This window comes from Pleurodeles waltl, chromosome 6 (assembly GCF_031143425.1).
Source record: "Pleurodeles waltl isolate 20211129_DDA chromosome 6, aPleWal1.hap1.20221129, whole genome shotgun sequence".
NCBI classification, from domain to species: domain Eukaryota; kingdom Metazoa; phylum Chordata; class Amphibia; order Caudata; family Salamandridae; genus Pleurodeles; species Pleurodeles waltl.
In genome coordinates, this window is record NC_090445.1 from 1,059,857,229 (window position 1) to 1,059,874,104 (window position 16,876).

The 16,876-nt window shown below is 45.7% G+C and overlaps 1 protein-coding gene across 2 annotated transcripts in view; it reads left to right on the forward strand.

Annotated features, from left to right (window-relative positions):
- USP48 (ubiquitin specific peptidase 48) overlaps positions 1-16,876 on the forward strand; it is a 774,242-nt gene that overhangs the window by 276,877 nt on the left and 480,489 nt on the right. For both annotated transcript variants that reach the window (XM_069240019.1, XM_069240020.1), the window contains exon 15: positions 16,266-16,331. In XM_069240019.1, the coding sequence (XP_069096120.1) occupies positions 16,266-16,331 (66 nt within the window). The remainder of the gene's footprint in view (positions 1-16,265; positions 16,332-16,876) is intronic.

Here is a 16,876-nt window from a genome sequence, read left to right on the forward strand (position 1 = left end):
AAACGGCTGTGCAGTTTTGGAGGAATGTGACCTGGCACTGGGGACTGGTTTAGCAGTACACTTTCACTGGAAATTTCCCCAGAAACAAAGCAAAAGGTGAGGGTGGGGGAGGGGGTGGGTCTGATTTGCCCATGTCAAAAGAGGCACTTTCCTACATGACCCTTCCCAGGAGAGTCTTCATCTTCTTAGTGGAAGAACCTGGAAAGACCATCAGCATTGGTATGGTCAGTCCCAGGTCTGTGTACCACTGTAAGGTCCATTCCCTGTAGTAGATGGACCACCTTAACAGTTTGTGGTTTTCACCTTTCGTTTGCATCAGCCGTCTGAGAGGCCTGTGGTCAGTTTGAAGTATGAAGTGAGAACCAAACAAGTATGGTCTCAGCTTCTTCAGGGACCAAACCACAGTGAAGGCTTCCCTCTCAGTGGCACTCCAACGCTGCTCTCGGGGAGTTAACATCCTGCTAATAAAAGCAACAGGTTGGTCATGTACATCAACATTGATTTGGGGCAAGAGTGCTCCTATCCCATGTTCAGAGGCATCTGCCTGCACAATGAACTGGTTAGAGTAATCTGGAGCCTTTAGAACAGATGCTGAGCACATTGCTTCCTTTACGGTGTCAAAGGCCTTTTGACATCTGAATGTCTAGTTTATCTTTTTCAGCATCTTTTTGGATGTGAGTTCTGTGAGTGGTGCTGCAATGGTGTCATAGCCTTTCACAAATCTTCTGTAATATCTAGTCAAGCCAATTAATGCCTTGACTTGGTTCTGGGTTGTTGGAGCTTCCTAGTCTAGAATTGTCTGGATCTTGGGTTGGAGTGGTTGAACTAGGCCCTCACCGACCAGGTGTCCCAAGTATACAACCTGACCCTGCTGTATCTGGCACTTGCGTGCCTTGATAGTGAGGCCTGCACTTTTCAGAGCCTCAAGGACCTTTCTGAGGTGGATTCTGCCACGTAGAGCTGAAGACAGCAATAACATCTATATATGCTGCACTAACATCTTCTAACCCAGCAAGGACTTTATTTCCCAACGTCTGGAAGGTGGCAGGGGCATCCTTCAGTCCAAATGGTATAACAGTGAACTGATAATGGCCATCAGGAGTGGAGAATGCAGACCTTTCTTTTGCTTCTGTAGTCAGTCCTGTTGCCAGTATCCTGATGTGAGATCAAAAGTACTTGGATATTCAGCTTCTCACAATCTGTCACTGAGTTCATCTGCTCTTGGAATTGGGTGGATATCTGTCTTAGTCACTGCATTGAGAGTCCCCTATAGTCCACATACAACCTCATCTCTTTTTTACCCCTCTGGGAATGAGGTTTGGGGACTAGCACGACTTGGCTGGCCTGGGGATTCTCTAAGTGCTCAATTACTCCCAATTCCAGCATCTTGCTGACCTCAGCTTTGATGCTGTCCTTGACACGGTCAGATTGTCTGTAGATTGTGTTTTTGAGAGGTAAACTGTATCCATTGTCCACATTATGGGTACACCAGATAATTCGGCCAGGGGTCAAGAAGAAGAGTTCAGCAAACTGGTGCAAGACCTGCCTACAGTCAGTCTGCTGCTGGTCAGAGAGGGTGTCTGAAAAGATTTCTTCCTCAAGTGAGCCATCTTTTGGATTGCTGGAGAGGATATTAGGGAGAGGTTCACTCTCTGCTTCCTGTCCCTCATTAGTTGCCATGAGCATGGTCATCTCACCTCTGTCGTGATAGGATTTAAGGCGGTTTACATGAATTACCTTCTTGGGATTCCTGCAACTGCCAAAGTCCACCTGATAGGTGACTTCCCCTTTTCTGTCTAGTATGGGGTAGGGTCCACTCCACTTGTCTTGGAAGGCCCTAAGGGCCACAGGCTCCAACACACATACCTTCTTCTCAGGTTGGTGTACAAACAGTGCAGCTTTTTGGTCAAACCAGAGCTTCTTTACCTGTTGGCTGGCCTCAAGGTTTTTGTTTGCCTTTTTCTTGTACTCTGACATCCTTGAACGAAGGCCAATCACATAATTCACTATGTCCCGCTTGGGCGTTCTTGGAGGTCTTGCCCATCCTTCCTTTAGAATGCAAAGTGATCCCCTAACAGGATGCCCAAACAAAAGTTCAAATTAGGAGAAACCCACTCCCTTCTGTGGCACTTCCATCTAGGCAAAAAGCAGGCATGGAAGTAGGACATCCCATCTCCTGAGCTTTTCAGGGAGTCCACCAATCATGCCTTTGAGAGTCTTGTTAAATCTCTTAACAAGATCACTGCATGGGGGGTGATATGGGGTTGTGAACTTAAAGGTCACACCATATTCAGCACACGTGTGCTTCAGGTAGCCAGACATGAAGTTGGTATCTCTGTCTGACACCACCTCCTTAGGAAAGCTCACTCTGGTAAAAAAATACCAATGAAAGCCCTACCTACTTCAGGGGCAGTAGTAGTCCTTAGAGGGGTTGCTTTAGGGTACCTGGCGGCATGATCCTCTACCACCAGTATAAATCTGTTCATTGAGGCTGTTGGAAGGTCAAGGGGACCAACAATGTTGATCTCAGCCCTTTCAAAGGGAACCCCAACCACTGGAAGTGGAATTAAGGGGACATTTGGTTGTCCACCGGTCTTGCCACTGGCCTGACAGGTGGCACAGGAGTTACAAAACTCCTTGACTTTCTGGAACATGCCTGTCCAGTAGAAATGGTTGATCAACCGACTCCATGTTTTTGTCTAGCCAAAATACCCAGCTAAGGGGGTGTCATGGGCCAACGTTAGGAGAAACTCTCTGCATTGCTGATACACTACCAGTCTCCTGGTGGCACCAGGTTTAAGGGTTATGGCCTCCGTATACAGGAGCCCCACCTCCCAATAGTTCCTATGGGTACCACTAACATCGTTTTTCTGTGCGGCAGCCTGTTGCCTCAGACCTTCAGAAGTGGTACAGGTGTGTTGTCCCTGGCTAAGATCTTCTCTAGAGGGTCCCCCTGGTCCTAGGAGCTCTGCCGTGTAAGCCCCAAGCTCCTGAAGCTCAGTTCCATCTGGGGTTGTTTGTTCTTCTCCTTGAGATGAGAGATCTTGTTCTTTGATCTGTTTGGAAGCTGGTCCCCCAGTCTTCCTGCCCTTTACCTTGGTAGGTTGGGCCATTATTCCTGGCTTCAACTCTTTTTCACCCTGTGCTCTAATTTTTACGCATTCCCACTCGGAGATACCTGGCATAGCTGCATGGGTCTTCCTACCTCAGCGCAGGCCGAGGACTCCAGATCATTCCCTACAGACATTGGACAGGTATAACCGGAGGTACTACCACCTTCTTTTGGCCAGTAACCCCTCCCCATTCTAGGGTTACCCTTGCCATGGGATGGCCCTTAGCCTGATTGTCAGCGTTGAGGACAGTATATATCTCTCCAGGAAGTTACTGGTCTGAGGACACCAGTTGCTCAGTCACCATGGTGATACTGGCAACAGTGTCTCTCAGTGCTTTATATGAGGCTGTTGTCTGTACTTTTCCAGACTGCTGGGCCAGACAGCCAGGGCAGTCTCTGAGACTAGAGTTGCCTCAGTAAGCTCACTGACATGGTCAGGGCCTACTTGGAATCCCATCTGGAGACTTACCACTGCAGGTGCATTAGAGGCATTCTTCGTGTTAGGACAGTTAAGATCTCCAGTTAGGTGCCCATTGTGTTTACAAGTGTGGCACCAACCCTTGTTGGAATCCCAGTTTTTCCCTTTTTCCCTTTGCACCAACCCTTGGGCTGGGAAATGTCTTGGGGCCCACTCTCCTGTGCAGAATTTTGGGGGCTTTTATAAGACGCCTTGTTTTTGTCCTTGTTTTCGTTACCCTCTTCCCTTTGTGTGGGCTTTTTGCCCTCTTTCTTGTAGTCCCCCCACCAGAGAAAGTGGGATCTAGGTCTACCAGGTAGTGGTGCAACCTTTCTTGAACACAATTACTTAACAGATCATCTTTTATTATTAGATTGTAAACCCCTTCATAATCCTGCACATTGTAAACCTTTAACCAGCCACCTTGAGTGTTTACTGAGAAGTCTATAAAATCAACCCAGGATTGACTCTGGGTTTTTCGAGTCTCCCTGAATTTGATTCTTTACTCCTGTTGGACCTGGCCCTTTTAAGGGGGTCACCCCCAAACTTTTTGCCTTCCTCCTCCTATTTTTTTCTGACCTTTTTTGTTGACGTTAGGACTCTGAGCACTTTACCACTGCTGATCGGTGCTAAAGTGCATGTGCTCTCCCTTCTAAACTTTGTATGATAGGGTTACACCTGATTGGCACATTTAATTTAGCCATAAGTCCATTGGACATGGCGCATTTAATTTAGCCACAAGTCCCTTGTACAGTGGTGTCCCTATACCCTTTAAATTAAATGCTACTAGCGGGCATCCCTGTGCCCCCATTGCTGTCTCCAGGGGCTGGGTAGTGCCCCCTCTTTCCCCCATGGTTGGATTATTGTGGTGCAGAATGTTTTAATTTGGGTGCATTCACGATAATGTCTTAGCACTCATGAAAGTATGTTCATTCTGACAGGTGCATTTTGTGGTGACAATGACAACCTGACTACTGCTTGTGTTGCAGAATAACCAGTAACCTATATATTTGCTTGACTACTGCTTATTTTCGCAGGGTACTAGTAGCCTGTGTGATGCTCTGACAACTGCTTGTGTAGCTGGGTATTACTGATACATGTCCTTTTTTGTCTAATTATGTTTTATGCAATACAGTTTATTTTTATATAACTTGGTGTTGTGTTTCGTTTGTGGTGTATTTATTGTGTCACATGTAATGTGTGTGTTATGCAATTGCTTTACACATTGCCTCTGGGATACGCCTGGCTACTTGTGCCAAGCAACCAAGGGATTAGGCACTGGGGAGCTGTTTAGTAGGGCCCCAGTGCACTTCCGGTTGGAATTGCACCAAAAAACAGCAAAAAGTGGGGGTTGACCATGGCAAAAGAGACACTTTCCTACTCTACATATACTTAAATGCAGTGACTTGGGCATGGCACACAACGTGTGTCCCATGTCGTGTTTTCACTCATGGCTTGACATGTAGTCTGTGATGACAGGCGTGTGCAATTTTTAAGGGGGGGGGGGGCCTTCGCTGTACATGCTGCAGCCCTTAGGGGACCCTAGTACCTAGGCCCTAAGTTCCAGGGGTACCATTTACTAGGGACTTATAGAGGTACTAGAATGGATGCCAATTGTGTAGAATTAGACCTTTTACCTTGTTTTAGGGAAAGAGCACTTTCTCTGGGGACCTGTTTGACAGGAACCCAGTGGACTTCATTCGAAAAACCTCAGTACCAGTTAGCAAAAAATGGGAGTAAACATGTCCAAAAAGCGCAATTTCCTATAACGATATGCTATTCCACTGTACGCTATTGTACTGTATGCTAGCACACTATACCTCACTCCACTATATGCTGGTCCACTCTGTGCTACTCCACTGTACGCTGTACTCTACCACACTCCACTTTTCGCCCCTCCAGTGCACACTGTTCTATATGTATACTAGTCTACTGTACACCAATCTATCCCTAGGAAGGTGCACAGAGCTCTGCCGGGGGGGCCACTTCATTCTGCCATCTTAGAAATAAGATGTGCAGAGGCCCCTGGGAGCACTTGCCTGTACAACACTCCACTCTATACCACTCCACTGTATGCCCACCAGTTGACCATATTCCTTTCTACTACCCTCTACGGCACTGGACTCTAAGACAGTACACTTTATGACACACTTCTCTACTCTACTGTATCACACTCCACTTAATGACACTCTCCTCAACAACAGTAAACACTACAATTTAAAAATGTTTTTATTTTAAATGAAAAACCATTGAAATTGAATAAAAATAAAACAAGGGTTAAACCTTTATTAGAGTTAGGAGAACATTATGTTCGATGGTATGTGTGGCTGTAGATACATATGCTGTGCATACTCCTGCCATCTAGTGTTGGGTGAAGAGTGTTACCAGAAGCATTCTCGTGTCACAGGATCGAGTGACTCCTCCTTCTCGGTGATACTGCACATGGGCATCTAGTCCTGTGCTAGATTATTTTCTCTCTGCCACCTGGTTCGGACGTGTGTATCTTCGATCTGTCTTCAACTCACTCCAGTCCGAAAATATCCTTCTGTCTTTCTTTTATTTGACAGTATTGTTCTTCCGAATGTGAAATTCCATCTTTGTGTTCCATCTTTCCAGTTGTGGGTTCGAGTTTCGACCGATCGCCTTTCGGGGCGGCATTGGCCATTGCTCGGGCCTTCCTCCGCGCAGTACCAAAAAGAATGTTGAGATGATGGAACAGACACCGTTTCGTTTCTGTCCTCTGTGCTATTCCAAATTCCCCCACACTTACAATCATCAGGCGTGTAGTTTGTGCCTCTCCCTGATCATCAAGAAGCCACCTGCGACACCTGTAAGTCCTTCAGATCAAAGAAGACCCTTCGGGACCGAAGAGGTCGTAGGTTGGAGAAGGCACGTAAATCCCCAGAAGACACCCCAGACATCTTTGGGGAGGACCATGCACAGGAGGAACCCCAACAAGAAAAGGCCTTCTCCATGCAAGACTCCGACTCCAATGTTCAGTCAGAGATTGAGAGTCACGAGGTGATGTTAGCGCAGCTAGTGAGTACAGCAACCCCTCCTGTCCACCCAAAGACTGTTAAGAAACCCCTTACAGAGGTCGCCCGACCGCCACAAGGCCTTGGTCGGTTTCGGAAAACTACTTTGGCTGCCTCGCCCTTCAGCTCGGCTCCAACACCAGCCAAGATCTTTTCATTGTCTTAGGCATCGACCTCCAGCACTTTGGTCCGAGCTACTTCCAGCAAACCTTCAATACCGAGCACTTAGATTCTGAACTGACCAGCCTTAACAGCTGCTTCGGTACTGACAAAGAGTCACCAACCGAAATCATCGGTGCCGAAAACAAAGCAGTCATCTCCTTTGGAGGATACGGACTCAAGTCAATCCTCCACTATGCTTTCTCCGATTGAGCCTATATTGGAGACTAAGGACGCTAAACAGCACTGCCTCCATATCTAGGAAGGTACAGGGCGTATTATTGCTTCCCCCTATGTCACATTCAAGAGGAAATTATCCTTCCAAGAGGCTTTGGACACGTCGCCACCTCCAAAAAAGGCCACTATGGACAAGACTACCACTACTTTGACTAAGCCTTTGCCTCCTTCTCCTCCTCCTTCTCCTCCTTCCTTATCACTTCCACCCCGTCCTTCTTCTACACCTCCTTCCCCTCCTTGTTCTCCTGCCTCTCCTACTACAGGAGAACTCACACCTCAAGGTTCACTTTATTTAAAGGGTAGTATTTGGGTCGAGCACATTACGACCCAGACCCATGGGATATATATAACACCGATCCCATGATAAATGCGGACCCAGATGTATACCCTACAAGACCCTTCCTACCAAAGGACTCTACTAGTTACTAGGATGTCATAGCACAGGCAGCTCCTTTTCATAATGTTCAGCTCCATAGGGATCTGATAGAACAGGGTTTTCTGTTTGACAATTTAACTACCACACATAGGGATATTCAGTTCCTCCCTATGCTCCCTGGCATGATTTTTCACACAGATTACATCTTTAAGGAGCTAGTATGCTCTAGTATTATCTCTCCTAGAGTGGAGAAAAAGTATAACCTGCTCCTTCTGATAAATTATTTATCAAGTCTCGGGTACCACCAGATTCAATAGTGGCCACCAGTGCAAGAAAGCAAGCCAACTGCCAGGCCACAGTGGACTCTCCTCCACCAGACAAGGAGAATAAAAAGCTGAATGGGGCAGGCAAAAGAGTTGCAGCCCAAACAACAAATCATTGGCACATTGCTAATTCGCAGGCCTTGTTATCAAGGTATGATCAGGCTCACTGGGATGAAATGGAGGACCTACTCCGGTATCTCCCAGATGAGCAACGCAAATGAGGCCAGCAGACTGTTACATAAGGACAAACCATCTCCAATAATTCTATACGATGTGAATTAGATGCCACAGACACAGCTGCACAAGGTAGAAGCACAAGCATATTGTTAAGGAGACTACCTTGACTTAGAAATTCTGACTTCAAGACAAAGGTACAACAAGCGGTTCTCAACATGCCCTTCAACAGAGAACACCTTTTCAGCCCTCAAGTGACTACACTCTAGAGATCCTCAAAAAAGAAACGAACACTGCAAAGTCGATGTCCGCTTTTTAGTCTGACACAGGCAATTTTTGTCACTCCAAATTTAGAGGTGGTTACAAAGAGACCACCTCAGAACCATTTATCTCCAATCTAGACAATCCTCAACCTCATATTCTCAAGGTTTTTTTCAGTGGGACCTATAGAGGCAACAACACCAGAGGCAGAGACAAGAGCACTACCACACATGGATCTTCCTCAACATCTAAACAGTGACTACATACATCTGCCTGAGCCCCACACCTGTATAGGGATGACTTCAAAATTTACAATCACAGTGGATAAATATAACATCGGACCAATGGATCCTTTCCATTATCCAACATTGTTTTTGTCTGGAGCTCACTACCACACCGCCAAACATTCACCCTCGTTCTCACAGGTTTTCTCAAGAACGTCTCACCCTTCTAAAACAAGAGGTGCAGGTGCTGCTTCTTAAAGGTGCCATAGAGCCTGTTCCATTACAATACCAGGGAATAGGAGTACACTCCCTATATTTTCTCATCCCTAAAAAGATGGAGCGCTCAGGCCTATTTTGGATCTCAAACCATTAAACCACTACATTCTCTCAAAACACTTTGACATGGTTACTCTATGAGACTTTATTCCCTTTCTTCAACAAGGCGACTTTGACTGCACTAGACTTAAAAGATGCTTACTTCCACATTCCCATCCACCCTGCACATTGAAACTATCTAAGGTTAGTGGTTGACGAAAAACATTATCAATTTAAAGTCGTGCCTTTCGGAGTCACGACTGCTCCCAGAGTATTCACAAAGTTCTTAACTGTAGTTGCTGCACATCTCAGAAGGCAAAAAATACATGTGTTCTCTTACCTAGATGACTGGCTAATCAAAGCCGGCATATTACAGCAGTGTGAGTCTTACACTCAAACCACAGTAAACATGCTTTACAAGTTAGGGTTCACAATCAACTTTATCAGATCCCATCTACAACCTCTTCAGGTTCAGCCCCATGTGGGAGCCATTCTTAATGCAGAGTTGGGGTTAACGCAGCACACATTCAGAGTTTTCACTCCCTTCTCCCACAATTTCAGGAGAGTCATACATACACAGTCAGGATTATCATGCACCTCTTAGGGATGATGGTGTGCTCTATTGTCATCATCTCCAAGGGTCATCTGAAAGGGCTAGTGTTAGACCGCCTTATTCACCTCTCTCTGCAATGGTGGAACACCACTAAACTGTTGAAAGGGCATTCTTTTCTGGACCCTGTACCTCAGCTCATTCTGACCACAGATGAATCACTAATGGGTTGGGACGCTCACCTTCAAGACCTCACAGTTCATGGTCTATGTTATCTCAGTCACCAGTCCATGCACATCATTTATCTGGAGCCTCAGGCAGTGTTTCTAGCCCAAGAATAAATCAGAAACCAATTTAGTAAAAGATAACTCTTTTTATATATGCTTCGAACTCAAGAACTTCATAGTCAGGTAAGCAGACTTTTAAGCTTAAATACTTTGCAGTTTCAGATATCAACACTTTACAATTTTCAGAGATCTCTCAAAGTAATCCTAATTAGGAAAACAATGTTCAGCAAACACAGGGTTAATAATGACTTATGAGGTCGAGCTCAGAGAGCAAAGGTAAGTACTGGGCACTGATTAAAACCACACCAACAAGTCACACCTAGCAGCACTGGGCTGGCCGGGTGCAGTAAGGCGTTGAGTGCCTAGTGGTTCGCAGTGGGAGTTGGACCTCTGACAAACAGGCTGCAGGCTCTGGATAGGAAGCCAGTCAGGGACAACAAGCAGGAAGGTAGTAGACTTGGGGTGCTCCAGGACGTAGGTGCACCTTTGTTCCTATTATCCTGTGCCCAGGGGGACTCATGCAGGTAGGGGTGTCTTTAGGCATCAGATTTTCTCATTCGGGAGCACTCGCAGTCAGGGCATCCAGTGTGTTGAGGCTGCAGGCATCGTCTGCAAGTCTGACAGGGGTGGATTCGAGGACTTGGGAGCCGGGGGGACGTTGTTGGCACCAGTGACCCACCTTAGATCAGGTCGGAGGTGGCGGGTGCAGTGGTTGCTTGAGTTGTTGGATTTTCTCTCACCACCATGCTGTGGGAATGGGGGCTTGCGTGCAGACTCTTCAGGCATCCCTGGTGAGTCCAAGATGGTTGAGGCCACATATGACTCGTCCCTGGATAGCTGGAGAACTCTGTTGGCTGGCTTACCTCAGGTTGTAGACATCTGGTGCATTGGTCACTTCAGGTGTCAGGTTTCTGTGGTTCCAGCAACTTCAGGGTTCTCTTATTGAAGTTTCTGTTGCAGAACACGTCCGCTGCTCATGGGAGACTTGAGTCCTTATAGAAGGCCGTACAAGTCCTTTGGCAGAGTCCTTTGAAGTCAGTAGGTAGTCTGGCGTGGTCAGCTGCATTTTCTTTTCCTCTTCTGCAGTTGCAGCTCCTCTTTGTCTGTGTTTTCTTAGGTCAGGATCTGAGTTCTAGGGTTCAGGGGCTCCCCCCTGAACAATCAATTTAGGGGCATTACAGAGAGGGCCAGGTTGTAGCCAATAGGCCATCTATGACCACTTCCGTTGGGAAGTGGGCATAACCCTAACCCTAGTGGCCTAATTCCTTCCAAGTAAGATAAAGTAATTTGAAAAGAAGTCTCCACTTCAACTTGGACCCCTTAGTGGTGGGATTGGCATGAACTGGGCACACCTCCTAATCTGCCTAATTATCCCTCCTGTGCTGCTGCCAAAAGTGGTGTCAGGACAAGGGTGTTGGCCATCTCCGTCATTTGGAGAGACCCAGGTTGCATTACAAAGGCAGCAAGGCCTTTGAAGCTTCCCACCCTGGAATGCCCATCCGGCCTGGGTGAGGTGATAACACCTCCGCCCTTTGCAGGCTTTTGGCTCAGGCCCTCAAGAGTGCTGGCTCTCACCTTGGGGGTCCAGAAACGCTTGTGTCTATGGTGGATGAACTGGTCAGGACGAGTCCGTCAACACACTAGGAGTTGGCTGATTTTCAAGGGGCACCCCTAAGGTGTCACCTGTGTGCATTTATTAATAAATAGATCACTGGGATCAGTGAGGGTTTATTATTCTAACATGTTTGATACCAAAAATCCCAGGATTCAGAGAAGCCATCATGTAGATAAGGAACTCACAATGACCAGTGTCCAGCAAATACATTTAAAATGGCTTCCCTGTTCACTTACTATGTCTCAGAATCGACAGAGACATAGGGGCATATATGCTTGTGCTTATATGTCCTCACATGTGCTTTCATGCACCCTGTCTTAGTTGTTACTTGCACATGCAGTGATAAGGGACCCGGCACACATGGGTGTGTGACAGGTCATGTTTTCAATTTAGCCTGCACCAACCCACACAGTCCACAATGGCAGCACTGTGTTGGTTTGGTGGGGCATCCCTAGGGGTGGCATAACTGGTGCTGCAGCCCTCAGAGACCTTCCTTAGTGCCCCGGGCCATAGGTACCAGGGGTACCATTTACTGTGAACTTACAGTGGTAACTAACAAGTTTGCCAATTGTGTAAAACAACTATGCAGTTTTAGGGAAAGAGATCCCGCACTGGTAACCTGGTTAGTAGGGACCCAGTGCACTACCATCAAAGCCACGTCAGAAACGAGGCAAAACGTTCTTACAGCTGCTCTCAAACCAAACAAATTAACCCCATTAAAGCTACTGTCCAGGACATTTTGTTACTTGCTTCATTTACAGAAAGCAAATTTAGTTTACACTTCTATTCATCTACATACTTCATTGTTCAGAATCTAAGTTATCAACGGTTCATGGATGGCCTTAATAGAGTCATTCCACCCAGGGTGCCTCCAGCAACATCCTGGATCCATAATGTTGTACTTACTAGGCTCATGGGGCCTCCTTTTAAGCCACTTCATTCATGTCTTCTTCATTATCTTTCTTGGAAAGTGGCGTTCCTAGTCACTATCACATCACTCAGATGTGATAGTGAGTTCCGGGCCCTAATGTTGGAAGAACCTTTCTTCCAAATACACAAAGACAAGGTGGTTCTTCCTACAATATGAAATTCCTACCCAAAGTAGTTTCTCAATTTCATATCAATCAATCCATTGAATTACCCGTTTTTTCCCCCGCAACCTGAATCAGTTGCAGAAAGAGCTATCCACACTGTAGATGTCAAACAAGCACTCATGTACTATATTGATGGGTCCAAAGACTTCAGGAAAACTAAACAGCTCTTTGTAATGTTTTCTCTACCTCATAAGGTTAGCCCAATACTTAAAAACCGCATAGCTGGATTTATATGTAAATGCATACAAGTATGATATGCAAAGGCAAAAAGACAGTTTCCTGTGACTCCTAGAGCACATTCTACTAGGGAAAATGGGGCCACCATGGCCTTTTTAGGAACCACACCTTTAGTTGACATTTGCAAAGCAGCTACTTGTCCTATACCCCATACATTCACGAAGCATTATTGTATAGCTGTACTAACATGTCAACAAGAACACTTGCTGTGCTAAGAATAGGCTGTGCTAAGAACACTTTTTCAAACCGGATGTGCTAAGATCACTTTTTCAAACATATGTAACTTCCAGAGGCTAGCCACTGTTTTCATAGAGGGACTGGTTTACAGTCTATATGCAGCGTGTGTATCTATAGCCACACATGCCATCGAACGGAAAATGTGAAAATCTGCGTGTGGCACTTAGTGCTGTAGATTAACATTGACCCTCTTTCCTCCGCAGACACCTGTGGCCGTTCCAGTTACCTTTTATTTGCTTCTATTTGTACATATGTAGATACACTTGCATGAACTTCTCTTTCGCTATACTTCCCCTATACTCTTTCTCACCCGCTGTTTTGCTTTACTGCAGACTAAGAGGAGATACACAAATACTGATTGGAATTTCTGGTATGCATCTCTCTGTCAGAGAAATGCATTTATTAAGGCACTTTGCAAGTTTTGAATGAGGAGGTCAGTTATGTATAACACAGGTGCACATTTGAAGATAATCACAGCAGTGAAATAAAAGTATTTTGCTTCTACTTCAGACTGAGAGGAAACATGAGTAAAAGGAATTCCAATGCAGAGATCTCAGTCTGAGTAATACATTTATTAAAGCACTGTTTAAGGTTCGAATAAGGTAATCGGGTAGATCAAATGCAGCAACACGTATATACCTCCAAAAATGATCACAGCAGTATAATAATAAAGATCATAGAAACAAACAAGGAAAATACACTACATTAATCATGGATTATATGTCTGCATATACAGTGGTTATATATGTGTTCACAATGCAAAGCTAAAAATAAGAATTAAAAATAATGCATCACCATGGGGCTCGCTTCCTTCACCTCTTTGCCAGCAACAGGTCGTGAACCCTTTCGACCGTGAAGAGAGAACTACCCACAATGGGAATGACGGTGGGCAAAGGTGTCCCTTTCACGACCCGAGTTCAATATTCACAGTTGTCTAGTTTCCTCCTCTTATATAATTTAAACAAGCTAGAGAGGAGAATTCTAGAAATTTCCCCTCCCATTCAGCGAGTTCTTGTCCTTGTTGAAAGGGCACGTTAGAGGTTTGGTCATATCCCAAGGTGCACTCCCGAGACCGAACTGTTCCCTGCCGTACCATAAACTTTCCCCTCTGGTACATCTTATCATCTGTGCTCTTCACTCCCCCATGTTATGGACATATCCTTGGTGAGAAAGAACACGAAGCGTGAAACACGAGTGAAAAACATGTTGCAAAAGTTGTGCGTGGAAAAATACTTGCATCACGAAGAGTGACGGTGTTTGAGAATAAGTTACGCTCAAAATGGAGTCAATGGTCAAGATGGAGCAGTGGTTAAATGTAAATGTCATTACACGCGCCTGCGGGTAAACAATCTAATAAAGGACTAGATGACCATGCGCAGTATAACTGAGGAGTCACCACCCGATCCTGTGACTCGAAAATGCTTCTTCAAAGAAAAACAACTTGTAACACTCCTAACCTAACCTAAATGGGAGGAGTATGCACAGGATGTGAATCTACAACACTACCTGCCACAAACAGATGCTTACTGCGTAAGTAACATTTTCCTTATTCAATCTGTACGAACCAAGCTCAAACTACACAAATTCTTAAGTTATGGTTGTACCTTAATTTTATAATTTATGCACCACCTTTAAATTACTATAATTGTATTTATTCTTTAGCTATAAACTAAAGTTAAAGTACAGAAAATGTAGATTCCTAAACTTATACTATTAATTTATATTTTACACCACACCTTCTAATTATTATAACTTGAGTACCTTCATACACAGTGTATTCAACTCGGTAGACACACTACAATAACTATAACTTGCCACTATACCATGCACTATGTTCTCCCAAAAAATTTGATTTGCAATGTCTTAACAGTTGTTGTAAATACAATTACCTCAAGTTATAGTTAATGTAGAGTGGCAACCAATTTGGATAACTGTGCATGGAGGTGTGTGAGTTACAACACTTTGAAGATGCTGCATTAATTAGAGGAATGGAAGGAAGGATAGAGGATGGAGACAGAAAGACTAAGGCGGTCATTCCGACCCTGGCGGTCATGGACCGCCAGGGCCGGGGACCGCGGGAGCACCGCCAACAGGCTGGCGGAGCTCCCAAGGGCATTCTGACCGCGGCGGTACAGCCGCGGTCAGAAACGGAAAACCGGCGGTGTACTGCCGGTTTTCCGCTGCCCTGGGGAATCCTCCATGGCGGCGCAGCTTGCTGCGCCGCCATGGGGATTCCGACCGCCATCCTGTTCCTGGCGGCTTTGGCCGCCAGGAACAGGATGGCGGTATGGGGTGTCGTGGTGCCCCTGGGGGCCCCTGCAGTGCCCATGCCAATGGCATGGGCACTGCAGGGGCCCCCGTAACAGGGCCCCACTGAGAATTTCAGTGTCTGCATAGCAGACACTGAAATTCGTGACGGGTGCAACTGCACCCGTCGCACCCTTTCCACTCCGCCGGCTCCATTCGGAGCCGGCATCCTCGTGGAAAGGGGTTTCCCGCTGGGCGGGCGGGCAGGCGGCCTTCTGGCGGTCGCCCGCCCGCCCAGCGGGAAACACAGAATAACCGCAGCGGTCTTCTGACCGCGCATCGGTATTCTGGCGGCTCCTGCCGGCACCGCGGTTACTGCGGCCGGCGGGAGTCAGAATGACCCCCTAAGTCTTGCAGCAATAAAGATTTGTAAACAGCAAGCAGGCAGAATTGCACAAAATTCAAAAACTTTTATATTTAACAGGCGCAAAATTGATCAGAAATGGTGATCTAAATCTGATATCCCTTCCTTCTGCTATAACTCAGTAAATGCCTTAAGATCCACTCTGATTGTAGTCAAAGGAGTACAAAATTAATTGGCCAGACTTAGGTAGTCCGCAGGGCCTCTGAGGGGAGAAAGCAAGGGGGTAGAAGAACCAGGAGAGAAAAAACAAATGCTGCAAAGTTGGAAATCAGCGACAGTAAGTGCCTGGAAATGGAAAATGGTGTGAGATAACAGAGAAGTGGCGAGGGAAAGGGGGGAAGAGTGCAGAGTGACAGATAGAAAAAAGCCTGCCAGAGGGAAAGCAGAGTCAATAAGTGGTAGCGGCAGAAGAGGAGGTGGTGCAGGATCACAGAGGGTGAGTGGAAAGGAAAAGGAGAGAAAGAGCGCAGAGTGGAAGACAGAAAAATTTAGAGGCTGTAAAGTGGGGAAATGACTGGCTCTTATAAACGTAAGCAAGCAAAATTGATTTGCTTTGAGCAACAAGTGAACTCAGGGCTCACAGGAGCAGAGCCCAAATGGACCAGTGAATGGTACTAGAAATGCAATAATCTGCTACACTATGGTATATTTTGCAAACAGTCAGACCTGGGTTAACACCAAATTAAAAGGAGAAGAAAAAGAGCTCCTCTTACCTGCTGGTGTGTCTCAAGGGGTCGCAAGGTGAACTGACATAGATCTCGGCAGCAGGCATTTAGCTAATTGAGCTGTCTTACGTGCGTTTATGTTGGTGGGGGGGGGTTAAAATGTTCAAATGATGTATGATTACTCTGTTTTATGTACATTGTGTATATTTCTTACCTGTTTACATTGTCACTTTCAGAGGAAAACCATGAAGAAAAGAGGGAGGAAGAGGTGAATTTCAATGAAGATATTCTTTGTCAGCATGGTATGTTTAACCACTGATAAACATTGTATCACTTGTATGAATGCTACGCAGAGGGCTTCTGGCAAATATGCAGTCAGATCTCCCGTGTGCCAGGGCAAATCAGAATTTCTTCAGTTTGTTCAGCATTTTTCAAATTTATTGCATTTTGGTAATAATTAGTAAAAAAAAAAAAATAATAATCCATCAAATTAAAATTATTTCATTCTAATGGGTACGTCAATTTAAAATGTTCCCCAAGTGTCCCACTAGTCTGAAAAGTTCTACAATAGATTTGTAGTCACGGTAGAGGGTGCAGGCTCGTGAGGACAGCATGTTACACTCAGGACCATTGCTCTGGCATCCGTTCTCTTGTTTCAACACCTTTTGGCTCTTTCAGAGCCACTCTTTGGCAAAACGTTTTCTTACAAAACTTTTCCAGTTGGTCCAAGACAGGGACATGTCCGTTATTAAGAGGTCTGGTTTCAAGCCCTGTAGTCTGTGCAACAACCAAATGTTCATCTCGGACACACATGGCGACAGGTCAAGGCACCCGAAGGCCATCAGAG